This window comes from Megascapheus bottae, chromosome 17 (genome assembly GCF_031878675.1).
Source record: "Megascapheus bottae isolate mThoBot1 chromosome 17, mThoBot2.hap1, whole genome shotgun sequence".
In the NCBI taxonomy this organism is placed as follows: Eukaryota; Metazoa; Chordata; class Mammalia; order Rodentia; family Geomyidae; genus Megascapheus; species Megascapheus bottae.
The window spans coordinates 11,523,754-11,538,402 of record NC_143525.1 but is presented as its reverse complement, the minus strand read 5'-3'; the positions used below and the strand labels follow the sequence as shown (position 1 = coordinate 11,538,402).

At 47.2% G+C, this 14,649-nt stretch overlaps 1 protein-coding gene across 2 annotated transcripts in view; it reads left to right on the top strand.

Moving 5' to 3' along the window:
• The window catches only part of Dnah2 (dynein axonemal heavy chain 2), a 119,815-nt gene that overhangs the window by 88,095 nt on the left and 17,071 nt on the right, over positions 1-14,649 (top strand). For both annotated transcript variants that reach the window (XM_090349645.1, XM_090349646.1), the window contains exons 56-66: positions 124-291; positions 501-661; positions 916-1,055; positions 1,892-2,024; positions 2,327-2,466; positions 4,170-4,380; positions 4,585-4,701; positions 4,893-5,034; positions 7,427-7,596; positions 7,735-7,851; positions 14,137-14,301. In XM_090349645.1, the coding sequence (XP_090205771.1) occupies positions 124-291; positions 501-661; positions 916-1,055; positions 1,892-2,024; positions 2,327-2,466; positions 4,170-4,380; positions 4,585-4,701; positions 4,893-5,034; positions 7,427-7,596; positions 7,735-7,851; positions 14,137-14,301 (1,664 nt within the window). The remainder of the gene's footprint in view (positions 1-123; positions 292-500; positions 662-915; positions 1,056-1,891; positions 2,025-2,326; positions 2,467-4,169; positions 4,381-4,584; positions 4,702-4,892; positions 5,035-7,426; positions 7,597-7,734; positions 7,852-14,136; positions 14,302-14,649) is intronic.

Genomic DNA, 14,649 nt, shown 5'->3' with positions numbered 1-14,649 from the left:
CCAGCTCCTAGAGGTGTTTTCCTTTCTGGTCCCACAAACCTTGGAGTCCATGGGTGAGGCTTAAACAGGGAATGGCCATCTGGGTTTAGCCACCCACTTCTTCCTGTACCTCCTGGCTCGCAGTCACAAGGATCGTGCGGGTCATTGGACAGCCCCGGGGCAACATGCTCTTGGTGGGCATCGGAGGCAGTGGACGCCAGAGCCTGGCCCGTTTGGCCTCATCCATTTGTGACTACGAGACCTTCCAGATTGAAGTCAGCAAACACTATCGGAAGCAGGAGTTCCGAGATGGTATGGCTGCCATTTCTGAACAGGAGATCCAGAATTGGGGAGTTTGGCATGGTAGCGTGCCAAACGAGGAGAGCGGGGAATGGGTGGGAGATGCCCTTGGTCTGTGGGGAGGGATGGTTTGCGGGGAGAGGGAGGGTGTTGGAGGAATAAAGGGCAAGATGGAGAATCTGCAGGAATACTGTGCAGTCCCCCTTCTCATATCTGGACAGATATTAAGCGACTCTATCGCCAGGCTGGGGTAGACCTCAAGACCACGTCTTTCCTTTTTGTGGACACCCAAATTGCTGATGAATCCTTCCTAGAGGACATTAACAACATCCTCAGCTCCGGCGAGGTCCCCAACCTCTACAAAAGCGAGGAATTTGAGGAGGTATCTCCCCTTCCACTCCTTCTCCCCGCCTCTCAGCTCCTAGGCCTTTCTCATGAACCCCTAAGGAACCACAGGCCCCAAATGTGCTCGTGTAGCACCGCATCATTTACATGAAAGGCTTGTTCTTTTTCAACCTTCTTCCCTCCACCCCACCCCCACCCCCTGGGCTGCTTTCATCCCCATTCCAGCAGTCATCTCCCTGCTGAGACACCCTGGGAACTTCAGCCCGCTGACCTTGTGTGGCCTCTCTCCAGATCCAGACACAAATTATAGATCAGGCCCGTGCAGAACAGGTACCCGAATCCTCAGACAGCATCTTCGCCTACCTTATTGAACGTGTGCGCAACAACCTGCACATTGTGCTCTGCCTCAGCCCAGTGGGGGACCCCTTCAGGTGAGTCTTCTCTATCCTTTGCCTCCCTTTGAGCCTTCTCTTTTTTGGCCGTCCATGCCTCTGGAAGGAGACTGGCTTGCAGTCTCATTCCCTCTATTATGGAAGTCATTTTATATGACCCTTCCTTCCTTCCTTCCTTCCTTCCTTCCTTCCTTCCTTCCTTCCTTCCTTCCTTCTCTTCCTTCCTAGCCTTTCTTACTTTTCTTCTCTTTGTACCAGTTCTGCACTTGAACTTAGGGCCAAGTATTCCCAAGTCAGATCATAGAATTGTTTTTCTTTCTGGTCCCACAAACTCTTAGCTTTTCACTCAAAGCTGTCACTCTACCACTTGAGCTATGGCTCCACTTCCAGATTATGGCTGGTTAATTGGAGGTGAGAGGCCCTCTTCTGCTTGGGTTGGCTTTGAACTACAACCCTTAGATCTCAACTTCTTGAGAAGCTAGACTCTATTGTTTGTTTGGGTTTTTTTTTTCTTCTGTCAGTTGTGGGGCTTGAACTCTGTGCCTGTGCCTGGGCACTGTCCCTGAGCTCTTCAGCTCAAGGCTAGCACCCTACCAATTGAGCCAAAGTGCCACTTCTGGTTTTTCCTGTGTATGTGGTACTGAGGAATGGAACCCAGGGTTTCATGCGTGCTAGGCAAGCACTCTACCCTACGCTACACTCCCAGCCCTAGACTCTAAATACAATGCTGAGTGGGGGCGGGAGGGGTCTTGAATCTGGGTGAGGAAATAGGAAAAGGAGGATGAGGTCTTCGCTTTCTGGAAAACAAGTGGATGTATGCAATAAAGACAGGAATATCCAACAATGCTTTACTCAATCTCAAAATGCCTCCCCAGGAATTGGATCCGCCAGTACCCAGCCTTGGTGAACTGCACAACCATCAACTGGTTCTCTGAGTGGCCCCGAGAGGCCCTGCTAGAAGTGGCTGAGAAGTACCTCGTGGGAGTGGATCTAGGGACACAGGAGAATGTGAGCCCGCTCCTTTCCACCCTTCACACACACACATACCCTCCTGGACTGCTTCCCCCCACCCCCCTTACCCCCATCTTCCTTTGCCAGTCCTGGAGCTTGAACTTAAGGCCTAGGCACTGTCCCTGAGCTTCTTTTGCTACCACTTGAGCCACTGCACCACTTGTGGCTTTTTCTGTTTGTGTAGTACTGAAGAATTGAACCCAGGGCTTCATGCATGCTAGGCAAGCACTCTACCACTAAGCCACATTCCCAGCCTTCTTCTTTATCTCTTGTCTCCCATTCTGTGTTGTCCGCCTTAGATCCACAGGAAGGTCGCCCAGATCTTCGTCACCATGCACTGGTCAGTGGCCCAGTATTCTCAGAAGATGCTGCTGGAACTTCGAAGACATAACTACGTCACACCCACCAACTACCTAGAACTGGTGTCTGGATATAAGAAGTAGGAAGAGGGGCAGGGGACACAGAGGGCCATGGAGTTGTGTCTTTTGAGGATGACAGTTGGTGAAAGGATGTCTTAGAAAATAGGAACTAGCCAACAGGATTGGTCTAGGATGTGGGTACAAAGATATTTTCGGAGTCTTAGTTCTGCTGTGGAGGTTAGTGAGGGAGGGGTGGGTCTTCCGGTGGGAGGGGCCATCTCTATAGCCCTCTGGTCATGTTCCTCCATTCCAGTACTTTCTAAACCTTCTAGTCATTATTTTCTGGAATGCTTATTTTAATTTAACTGAGAAGGTGCCATAATCTACTTAGTCTTATTCTTTTTTGCCTTCAATGTCTCCTAGACTTACCACTCACATGAAATGCAAACAAAAATACAAAGTGTTTCTCTTCTCTCACATCAACCAGTACTTCACCCTACACAGCAGATATGTGGGGATTATCCTCATATATTCTTCAGCAGATATTAAATGTGTCCTACAATTTAGCTCAATCTTGACATGGTCTACCCAGAGTTAGAGTCAGATGTCATAGGTTAAGATCACATACAGGTGGTTTTACTTTGGATGCCAGATGTTTTTATCTGCGTTCTGGCCAGCCAGTTATAAGTCAGGAGTCTTGTGCCATCTCCCTGAGTTCTGTCTGTCTGTCTGTCTATTATACTGATACTGGAGCTTGAACCCAGGGCCTGGGCACTGTCCCTTAGCCATTTGAGCCACAGCTCTACTTCTGGCTATTTGAAGATTAATTAGTTAAGAGTCTCATAGACTTTCCTGCCCTCACTAACTTTGAACCTTGATCCCCAGATCAAGGCTTCTGAGTAGCTAAGATTACAGATGTGAGCCACTAGTGCCACAAGAGGACATTTTAAAGAATACAGATGGACATGGAATTAAGTTCCTAAAGACTTCCAAGCTCAGGAGCCTGTCTGGGCCCTGCCTCCTCGCAGCCTGTGAATGAGCCATGGGTGTTCATAGATGTGTCAGACTGGGCACTAATGGCTCATATGTGTGATCCTTACTACTCAGGAGGCTGAGACTTGAGAATGGCTGTTGGAAACCAGTACAGGCAGAAAAGTCCATGAAACGTTCATCTCCAGTTAACCAGCAAAAAGTCAGATATGGAGGTGTGGCTCAAGTGGGAATGTTGCAGTCTTGTACGAAAAAGCTAAAGGAGAATGCTCAGGATCAGAGTTCAAGTCCCAATAGCAATAGATGACCTCCTACTTCAGTGATTGTTTGCTTTCGGGGTCACTGCAGCCCACCTACCTGCCACAGAGCTGGGGAAGGCTCTGAGGAAGTGGCATGAGAGAAGCAATATTTAATAAGCAGATTTTTTTTTTGGTTGGTCATGGGGCTTGAACTCAGCCTGGGTGCTGTCCCTGAACTCTTTAGCTCAAGGCTAGTGCTCTACCACTTGAGCCAGTGCCACTTCCTAACAAGCAGATTTTAACATTAATGTGTAGAATAAATCAAGGGGACAAAGATACCAGTTGGAGAGCTGTTGGCAATAATTCAAGCAGAAAATGATTAAAAACTTGACCAGTGCGTGCGTGTGCGGGCACGTGTGTGTGTGTGTGTGTGTGTGTGTGTTAGCAACAGAACTGGAGACAGGGATGGAAACAGATGGAGAAGGAAGAGCATTAGGATACCCCCTTTGTGGGACTCCCCACCATCATTCCTTTATCCTACTCTCTCCCCCCAGGCTCCTGGCAGAAAAACGGCAGGAGCTGCTGGACCAAGCCAATAAGCTTCGGACGGGGTTGTTTAAGATTGATGAGACCCGGGAGAAAGTAGAAGTGATGTCACTGGAGCTAGAGGAAGCCAAGAAGAAGGTGGCTGAGTTCCAGAAGCAGTGCGAGGAGTACCTTGTCATCATAGTTCAGCAGAAGCGGGAAGCGGACGAACAGCAGAAGGTTTCCTGTCCAGTCCCTCCCACCCCCATCCCCTGGGCCCCCCAGGAAAGGGGCCTCCTGGGACTCCTCAGGGACTGCTTTGGGAGATGCTGGCTCCATTTCTCAAATTGTCTTTGGCTTTCTTTTTTCATCCTTCACCACTGTTGCCCTAACCTGTCTGTTGCCCGGGGCAAAGACAAAAACCTTTGCTCTCTTTCTCTGCAGGCAGTAACAGCTCACAGTGAAAAGATTGCCGTTGAGGAAGTCAAGTGTCAACAGCTGGCAGACAATGCCCAGAAGGATTTAGAGGAAGCCTTGCCGGCCCTGGAAGAGGCCATGCGGGTATCAGGGACATTGGGTACCATGGGAAGGTACCAGGAGTAGGGAGAGACAGATGGCTTCCTTTGTCCCCGAAGTCTCTGGGAGAGTGTGAAGGAAAGATGGTTCCCTATCTATCTGATCATCCAGGAAAAGCTCATCTGGTCACCAGAACTGGCCCTGGCCCCGCCCCTAGAGTTAATCTCCTTTCCCAGGCCTTGGAGTCCCTGAACAAAAAGGATATAGGTGAGATCAAGTCCTATGGAAGGCCCCCTGCTCAAGTGGAGATAGTAATGCAAGCTGTCATGATTCTTCGTGGCAACGAACCCACATGGGCAGAAGCCAAGAGGCAACTAGGTAAGCTGAGAACCATGAGGTGAACGAGTTCCACTCAGCCTGTTCATTAATGACTGTAGTGAATCAGGCAGGGGAGAATGAAGCACCACTCATCCTTGACATCACAGAGTCTAGGAGGGACGAGGAGATGTAAATACCAGCATTCTTCGATTATGAATAATAGAAAAGGCTTTTTTTCCCCCTTCTCTGTGCAAGTACTGGAGCTTAAAGGCAGGACCTGGATGCTATCCCTTTGGTTTTTATTTGTTTGCTTTTTGTTTTTTGTGGGTCATGGGGCTTGGACTCTGGACCTTTAGCTCAAGGCTACCACCCTACCCTTGAGCCACAGCCCCACTTCCTATTTTCTAGTGCTTAATTGGAGATGAGAGTCTCACATACTTTAGTGTCCAGGCTGGCTTTGAACCACGATCCTCAGATCTCAGCCTCCTGAGTAGCTAGAATTACAGGTGTGAGCCACCGAGCTCAGCTGTCCTTTAGATTTTTTGCTCAAGGCTAGTGCTCTACCACTTGAGTCATAGCTCCACTTCTGGCTTTCTGTGATTTTCTTGCCAGTACTGGCTTTGAGCCTGGATCCAGATCTCAGCTTCCTGAGTAACTAGGACTATAGGTGTGAATTCCTGGCACCCAGCTTGCTTGCTTGCTTGCTCATTCTCTCCCTCCCTTCTTCCCTCCCTTCCCTTCTTCCTTCCCTTTTCCTTTTCTTTCTTCTTTTTTCAAGACAATCACAAGATGACCTCAAAGTAACAATCCTCTTACTTTGGTCTTCTGAGTGCTGAGATTTAAGGTGTATACCACCATACCTGGATTGCTCTTACTCCTTTTTCTTTTGCCAGTCCTGAGGCAAGGCCTCAAAGCCTGGCTGCTGTCTCTGAGCCTCTGTGCTCAAGGTTAGCGTTTTACCACTTGAGCCACAGCACTACTTCAGGCCTTTTTTGAGTAATTTGTTGCAGATGAGTCTCACAGACATTCTTGCCCAGGTTGGCTTCTAACCATGATCCTCAGATCTCAGCCTTCTTAGTAGCTGGGATTACAGGAGTGAGCCACTGGCACCTGGCTTTGCTCATCTTATTATAAGAAACTGAAATTTGCCATAAAAAAATGTAGAAATATATTGTAGATGTCAAGTGTACCCAGAAAATACAGCCCCTTCCCCATGATTCCTCCTGGGTTGCACCTATGACCCTTCCCCTATAAGCCCCCCCAGGTCACTGGTGCACATGGGGGCCCTTACCTCCCTTTTCTCTGAGGTCACATCTGAACTGCCCATCACATCTCCTTCAGACTGTGAGAGGCATGGTAACCATGCCTCCTCCCCACCCACTCCCTACATAAACCTAATCCCACCAGAAAATGCCCTTTTCCTTCTCTTCCCCTCCCCCCTTTTTTCCCTTCCTTTCCCCTCTCTGTCTTCCTCCATCTCATGTAGGCCAGCAGTGTGCTCTTCCTTCAATAAACTGTTTTGTGCCCAAACCATGTTGCACTTCCTTTTTGGCTAAACCTTATAATATGACCCAGTGACAAGAATTCCTTAGCCAGGCACTGGGCTCACGCCTGTCATCCTAACTACTCAGGGGGCTGAGATCTGAGGATCCCGGTTCACAGTCAGCCCCCGCAGGAAAGTCCACGAGACTCTTATCTCTAAAGAACCACCAGACGCTCAGACTTGGCGCTGTGGCTCAGGTAGTAGGGCACTAGCCTTGAGTTGAAGAGCTCAGGGACAGTGCCCAGGCCCAGTGCTCAAGCCCCAGAACAAAAAAAGAAAAAGAAAAAGAATACCTTTAGCTCCTCTCCCCAGATAAAAATGGGGGGACAAGAATCAGAAAATAGGAAACAATGGGGCCAGGAGTTTGGCCTAGTGGTAGAGTGCTTGCCTAGCATGCACAAAGACCTGGGTTCGATTCCTCGGTACCACATACATTGAAAAAAAGCTGGAAGTGGTGCTGAGGCTCAAGTGGTAGAGCTCTAGCCTTGAGAAAGTCCAAGGACAGTGCTCAGGCCCTGAGTTCATGGCCCAGAACTGGCAAAAAAAAAAAAAAATACAAAACAAGATTCTTTTCATTGTGTAGTTCTCTGCTTTGGAGTTCCATGGTAGAATATAGCCTGCCAGCTGCAGTTTGGGGTCCCTGTCCTGGGAGAGTGTATAGCCCATAGAAAGGATGGAGTGTGGTGTAATTTGAGTATATAAGGGTAAATCATGGGATAATGAGGCTGAGGATATTGTAGAGGTCTCAGGGGCTGAGAAGATTCTAGCAGGGGGCACTAGAGTTGAGGTCAGATAGCTTGGCCACAGGAACTGAACCAAGGCAAAAACCATGGTTTGCAGCACTAGCAGCAACGCCTAGATGAAAAGGACTTAGTCCTCTAGCTGAGGCCTCCAAATGTCCTACCACAGGGGAGCAGAATTTCATCAAGTCTCTGATCTACTTTGATAAAGACAACATCTCAGATAAGGTGCTGAAGAAGATTGGAGCCTACTGTGCCCAGCCTGACTTCCAGCCCGATATCATTGGCCGGGTCTCCCTGGCTGCCAAGTCCCTGTGCATGTGGGTGCGGGCCATGGAGGTAGGTGGCCGTGGAGGTGGTAGTGGACGGGGTGGGTGCAGGCAAGCCTGGAAATGACTGGCACAGGGAGGTAGGCTCTGCTGGGTACGTTGGTGGGTTCGTGGGCAGCTCCCATGGGCGTGTCTTGTATTCCTTCAGCTGTATGGACGGCTGTATAGGGTGGTGGAACCCAAAAGAATCCGAATGAACGCTGCACTGGCCCAGCTGCAGGAGAAGCAAGCAGCCCTCGCTGAGGCCCAGGAGAAGCTGCGGGAGGTGAGCTGCCTCTGGCCCAGAAGGCTTAGGCAATGGCAAAAGGTTGGAAAGACTCTGAGGTGCAACTCTCACCCAGTAGCCCCTGACTTCCCGACTTGGAGCTAGACATCTCTTACCAGCTTTGGAGATGGGCTTTGGGATAGCGACTGTTGAACTCTGTGGAGCAAATTGGACTTTTCCAAGAGCGTCGGCATCACTGCCATGGGCTGGATGGAGCTGAAGGGGGAGTGGGAGGCAGGGCTGCCCCAGATGCCAAAAGGAGTTGATTATCACGAGCAATCTGGAAGCCACAAGGTGACTTCTTTTTCTTTTATTGCATTTTATTGTTGGGGTAACGTATCGAGATAGCGGGTTATAGTTACATTCCTCAGGTACGTTACTTCTAGAACACGGATACCCCTTCTCAAGTTTTTGTCCCCCTTTCCCTCTCCCCAAACCCCCTCCCACAAGGTGACTTCTTACAAGATATTTGCACAAATAACTCTCAGACCAGACAGAAGAGTCAGGTGCTATTGAACAAATTTAGAATCCTCCTATTTGTCCCTGCCACCCTCTCTCTTTCTCTTTCTTTCCTTCTTTATTTTGTTTTTGCTTCTGTGATACTGAGGAATTGAGCCTCATGCATGCTAGGCAAGCATTCTACCACTGAGCCATATGCTTTTCCACTTGAACCACAGCTCCACCTTCAGCCTTTTGGTAGTTAATGTAAGAGTTTCAGGAACTTTCCTGCCTGGACTTGCTTAGAATCATAGTCCTTAGATCTCAGCTAGGATTACAGATGTGAGTCACCACACCCAGCAACATCTTTGCTTTTTTTTTTTTTTTTTGACAGCCATGGGGCTTGGACTCAGGGCCTGAGCACTGTCCTTGGGCTTTCCTCAAGACTGGCACTTTACCACTTGAGCCACAGCACCACTTCCATCTTTTTCTGTGTATATGATACCAAGGAATCAAACCCAGGGCTTCATGCATGGTAGGCAAGCACTCTACCACTAGGCCAAGCTCCATCCCCAAAGTTTTGTTGTGTTACTCTCACTTTTTGAAGAGGGAGTAGTCACCAGTGAAGCTATCACTTGGAACAGTTTCTCACTTGATGAATCATATCCTGAGGCAGGAATTAGGAACTGATCCCTTTTTATGTGAAAAAAAAAAAGGACTGTGAGAGTTCAGTGCCAATGATTCATTCTTTGAGTGAATACTTGTGGAGCAAACATTCTTAGATATTCTTGGCAGAGGGCTCACATGAATTTGAGACCCCTTAACTGATAAAACTGGTTAAGAGCAAGCTAGGTATGGGTGGTCCATAGCTGTAATCCTAGCTGCTCAGGAGGCTGAAACCTGAGGATGGCAGTTTGAAGCCAGCCCAGGCAGGAAAAGTCCATGAGACTCTTTTCTCCAATTACCTAGCAAAAAAGCAGAAGCGGATGAAGGAAGAGGAGAGGAGGAGGAGGAAGAGGAGGAAGGAGAGGAAAAGGAGGAGGAGGAGGAGGGAAGCAGATGAAAAAAACAAATGTTATGACTCAAGGCTCAAACCTAGAGCTATTGGGATAGTGAGGCAGAGGATCATGTGATCCCAAAAGTTAAATGCCAGTTTGGACAACAGGGAGACCTCTGTCTCAAAAACAGAACAAGAAGATTAAATATGTAGTGAACCAGCATCTCCCTCTTGTTACTGATAAAAGCCAAATGCATTTTTTCTTTTTTTGGTGCTGGTCATGGGGCTTGAACTCAGGGCTCAAGGTTACTTACCACGCAAGCCACAGTTCCACTTTCAGCTTTAACTGGAGATAAGTCTTAGGGAGGTGAGGTGGCTCACGCCTGTAATCCTAGCTACTCAGGGGGCTGAGATCTGAGGATCAAGATTCAAAGCCAGCCTGGGCACAAAAGAACCTGAGATTCTAATCTCCAGTGAACCTCTAGAAAACAAGAAGTGGGGCTTGGCTCACAGGTACCCTTGAGCTAAAGAGCTCAGGGACAATGCTCAGGTCCAGGGGTAGGGCAGTATCCTGGAGCTGAAGAGCTCAGGGACAACTCCCATGACCCACAAGGAAAAAAAAAGTCTTAGGGACCTTCCTGCCCTGGCTAGCTTCAATTTGTGATCCTTAGATCTAAGCCTCCTGAGTAGCTAGGATTAGAGGCATAAAACACTGGTGCTCCCTTCAAATACTGCTTGTAACAAAACCTCAGCATTGTACTAGAACTGCACTAATGCTAGGGACACTGTTCTAGGGCATTGTCAGAATCCCTGGAAGAATCTGAGAATTAGCATTTAAAGAACTGCTCTGTTGGCACCAACTATGAGCTGGAAAGCAAGTCAGTGCATCGTACTGAGCCAGAGCCTAGTCCAGCGCACGTAGAAAAGTCCATGAGACTCTTACCTTCAATTAACCATCAAAAAGCCGGAAGGGGAGCTATGGCTCAAGTAATAGAGTACCAGCCTAGACCAGAAAAAGAAGAAGAATGAACTGTAGGTGTTTATTGATATGAGCTTGACTCTGAAGAATCTGGGTCAAAGCTCCTTGGAGCTACACATCTAAGCTTCTTCTCCAGGCACGATCATATCAACACTGCTTGTGAAATTTGACCTTTATAGCCAGCCTCCAGACAAAGCCTCAAGGCCTAATTGTAACTTCTGCATGTAAAGGTTATCAGCCTTCTTAGACAAGGTGAAATTGAAAGTGTAGTTGAAAAGGTTGGGAGGTGGGTGGAGGACTTAAAAGGAAAAGACGGGGGCATTTTGTTTTTTAAATGTGGTACTGGGAACTGAACTCAGGATCTCAGACTGGCTGGGGAAGTGTTCTGTGACTTGAGTCACTCCCCAGTCCATTGGCTTGTTGGTTTTTCAGATAGTCTTGTGCTTTCTCAGGGTTTCTCAGGATTCTCATATCGCGAATCCTTTTTACCGCACCTCCTGAGTAGGTGGGATCACAGATGAATGTCATTATTCCCTGCAAACTGAGGTTTTCCTTTTAATTATTTTAATTTTATTTATTTACTTTTATTTTTAACTTTTGTATGGTACTGGAGATTGAACTCAGGCCTTCATATATGCTGGGCAGATGCACTTACATTTGTTTCTTTTTCTTTCTTTTTTTCTTTTGGCTGTTGTGGTGCCTAAACCCAGGGCCTAGGACTGTCCCTGAGCTCTTTCACTCAAGGCTAGAACTCTAGTGCTTTGAGGTACAGCTCCACTTCTGGTTTTCTGGTGGTTAATTAGAGATAAGACTCTCACAGACTTTCCTGCCTCGATTGGCTTCAAATCAGGATCCTCAGAACTCAGCCTCCTACATGGCTAGGATTACAGGTGTAAGCTACCAGCACTGGCTTATTTCCTCCCTCCCTCCCTCCCTCCCTCCCTCCGTCTCTCCCTGTCTCTCTCCCTCCCTCCCTCCCTCCCTCTCTTTCTCTCTCTCTCTCTCTCTCTCTCTCTCTCTCTCTCTCTCTCTCTCTCTCTCTCTCTCTCTCTCTCTCTCTCTCTCTTTCTTTTTTTCACCAGTCCTGGGGCTTGAACTCAGGGCCTGAGAACTGTCCTTGGGCTTTCTCAAGGCTAGAGCTCTACCACTTGAGCCATAGCACCACTTCCAGCTTTTTCTATGTATGTGGGACTTAGAAATGAAACCCTGGCCTACGTGCATGCTAGGTGAAAGCTCTACCACTAGGCCAAACTCCCGGTAACTGTTTTTTGTTTGTGAGACAGGGCTTTGACTATTTTTCCCAGGCTGGCCTTGAGCTATCTTTTATCTACTGGGTAAAAATAAGATTCTAATATAGTGATAAAGCAACCAGTAGAAATATTAATAGACAGAAGAGGTTGTGGTATGAAAGGGAATTAAAATCTTCATGTGGCATAGCACAAAGTCAATAAAAACAATCTAAAATCAGCACACAAGAAAACAACAGCAGCTAGGAGATGGTGGTTCATGCCTGTAATCTTAGCTACTGAGGATTCTGAGATCTGAAGATCAAGGTTTGAAGCCAGCCAGGGCAATCAAAATGTGAGGCTCTTATCCTCAATTAACCAGCAAAAAACTAGAAGTGGGAGGTGTGGCTCATTTGGTAAAGCACCAGCCTTGAGCAAAATAGCCAAGCAAAGGTACAGGTTCAATCCCCAGTACCAGCACAGGGGAGGGGAAGGGCAGGCAGACAGATGGACAGAGACAGAAAGAGAGAGACACAGAGACACAGAGAGAGAGAGAAGAACACATATAATAGAACATACTTGAATGTGAATAGAATAGTTCTAGGAAACTTACACAGGAATTTTTAAAAAGTTCAATACTAGGTGTCTCTACAGAAGGGAATTAGGCAAGTAGAAGCTGGAACAGAGTTCAGCAGAAGACATTCCATAAGTTATGCCCTTGTGCCTTTTGAATTTTTAAATTCCTATTCAGAAAGTAAACAAAATGGAAAGAATCAAGACATAGCAATGTGCAGATGTTTCTTGTGTCCATGGATTTTCATTACAGCATAGTGAATAATAAAGAAAAAACCACAAATGTCTATGCATAGGATATTTGTTGTATAAACTAAGGCTCACAGGTAATTTGAGGGAGGGGCTGAGATAGGAGAGAGCAATGGAAGGAATTGACATTGACTTGTATATGAACATGTTAAATTGAAACCTCTTTGTACAATTACATAAAGATAATGAAAGATATTTTTAAAAAGGAAAAAGTATACTATGGTTCAATCACACACAAAGATTATTTTGCAACTGATAAAAATGTTGATGCAAACCAGGTACCCATATCTCACACCTAGCTCTCAGGAGCCTAAGATGTAATGATCCTGGTTCCAAGCCAGACTGGGAGGGAAAGTCTTCTTATCGCCAATTAACCAGTAAAAATCAGAAAGTACAGCTGTGGCTCAAGTGATAAAGCGCTATCCTTGGACAAAACAACTCAGGGACAACACCCAGGCCTTGAATTCTATGGCTACACACACACACACACACACACACACACACACACACACACACACACACATGCACACACACACACACACACACACACACACACACACACACACAGAGCTGGGCACCAGTGGCTCACGCCTGTAACCCTTGCTACTCCAGGGGCTAAGATTTGAGGATCAAAGCCAGCCCAGGCACAAAAGTCCCTGTGAGACACTTATCTCTAATTAACCATTCAAAAACTGGAAGTGGAGCTGTGGCTCAAAGTGGTAGAGCACTAGCCTTGAACACAAAAAGTGCTCAGATCCTGACAGACAAAAGACAGAAAGAAGATTACACACAAAATAAGTAACAACAACAACAAAAATAAAACGACCAAGTGGGCCAAATGCTACTCACACATACCCCAAGAAAATCATGTCCCGGCCAGGAGTTTGGTCTAGTGGTAGAGTGCTTGCCTAGCATGAACGAAGACCCGGGTTTGATTCCTCGGTACCACATACATAGCAAAAAGCCAGAAGTGGCTCAAGTGGTAGAGCCCTAGCCTTGAGAAAATCCAGGGACAGTGCTCAGGCCCGGAGCCCAAGCCCAGGACTGGCATAAATAAATAAATAAATAAATAAATAAATAAATAAATAAAAGAAAATCATGTCCCAAACAGTGCTGGGAATCAAAGCCAGAGCCTGGTGCATGCCAGACAATCTCTGCCATTGAACCGCATCCCATCAACTGAACCACATACCAAAGTTCTTACGTGTTGTTTTGGGGAGGGGGGGTTGTTGTTGCTGTTACCAGTCCTGGAGCTTGAACTTGGGGCTTGAGTGCTATCCCTGAGCTCTTTTTGCTCGAGTTAGCACTCTACCACTTGAGTCACAGCTCTACTTCTATCTTTTTTGCTGGTTGATTGGAGATGAGAATCTCATGGTCTTTTTCTGTCTAGGCTGGCTTTAAACCACAGTCCTCAGATCTCAGCTTCCTGAGTAGCTAGGATTACAGGCAAAAGCCACTGATACTTAGCTGCTTCCTCCTCCTCCTCCTTCTCCTCCTCTTCCTCCTCTTCCTCCTTCTCCTCCTCCTCCGGTTGATGTCCTCTACCTGGCTTTGATTTCATAGCCAAATAGTTTCTGGAATCTGGGAGAGGGCAGTGGAAAGAAGTAAAAGGAGATTCATTTCATGTATTTTATCACATTTCTTCCTCATGACAATAGTATAGGATAGGTATTATTCTTATTTTGCATGGGAAATAAACTGAGGCTCAAAGAAATTAATATATCCTAGGTCAAGAAATGAATACACAAAGTGACAACGTGGTGATTTGAACCAGAACATTTCTGCCTTCAAACTCCCATGTTCTGTGCTCTGATCTCTCCCAGGTAGCAGAAAAACTGGAAATGCTAAAGAAACAGTATGATGAGAAGCTGGCCCAGAAAGAGGAGCTTCGTAAGAAGTCTGAAGAGATGGAGCTGAAACTGGAGCGAGCTGGGATGCTGGTGTCTGGGCTGGCTGGCGAGAAGGCTCGATGGGAGGAGACAGTTCAGGTGAGATGGCTTTGTAGCTGTGGCTTTCCTTTTGTTTAGCATACCTGAGTCCCAGAGATCCATCCTCTTTCCACTGAGGGATTCTTGGGGAAGATAAGGACATCTTGCTATAGGAAATCCAAGATGGTGGATAGAGGGCCCTCCTCCAGTACACATAAGAGGGCGGAATGTGGTTCAATGGTAGAGATGGCCTAGTATGCACTAGTCTCTGGCTTTGATCCCCAGCACTTTGTCCACTGAGGGGTGGGGGTGTTGGCTCCAGTCGCGGGGGAGGGCTAGAAAGTATGCCAGGACTCTTGATACAACTTATCTGCCTGATAGATGACAGATGGCCCATTTGTCTCAACC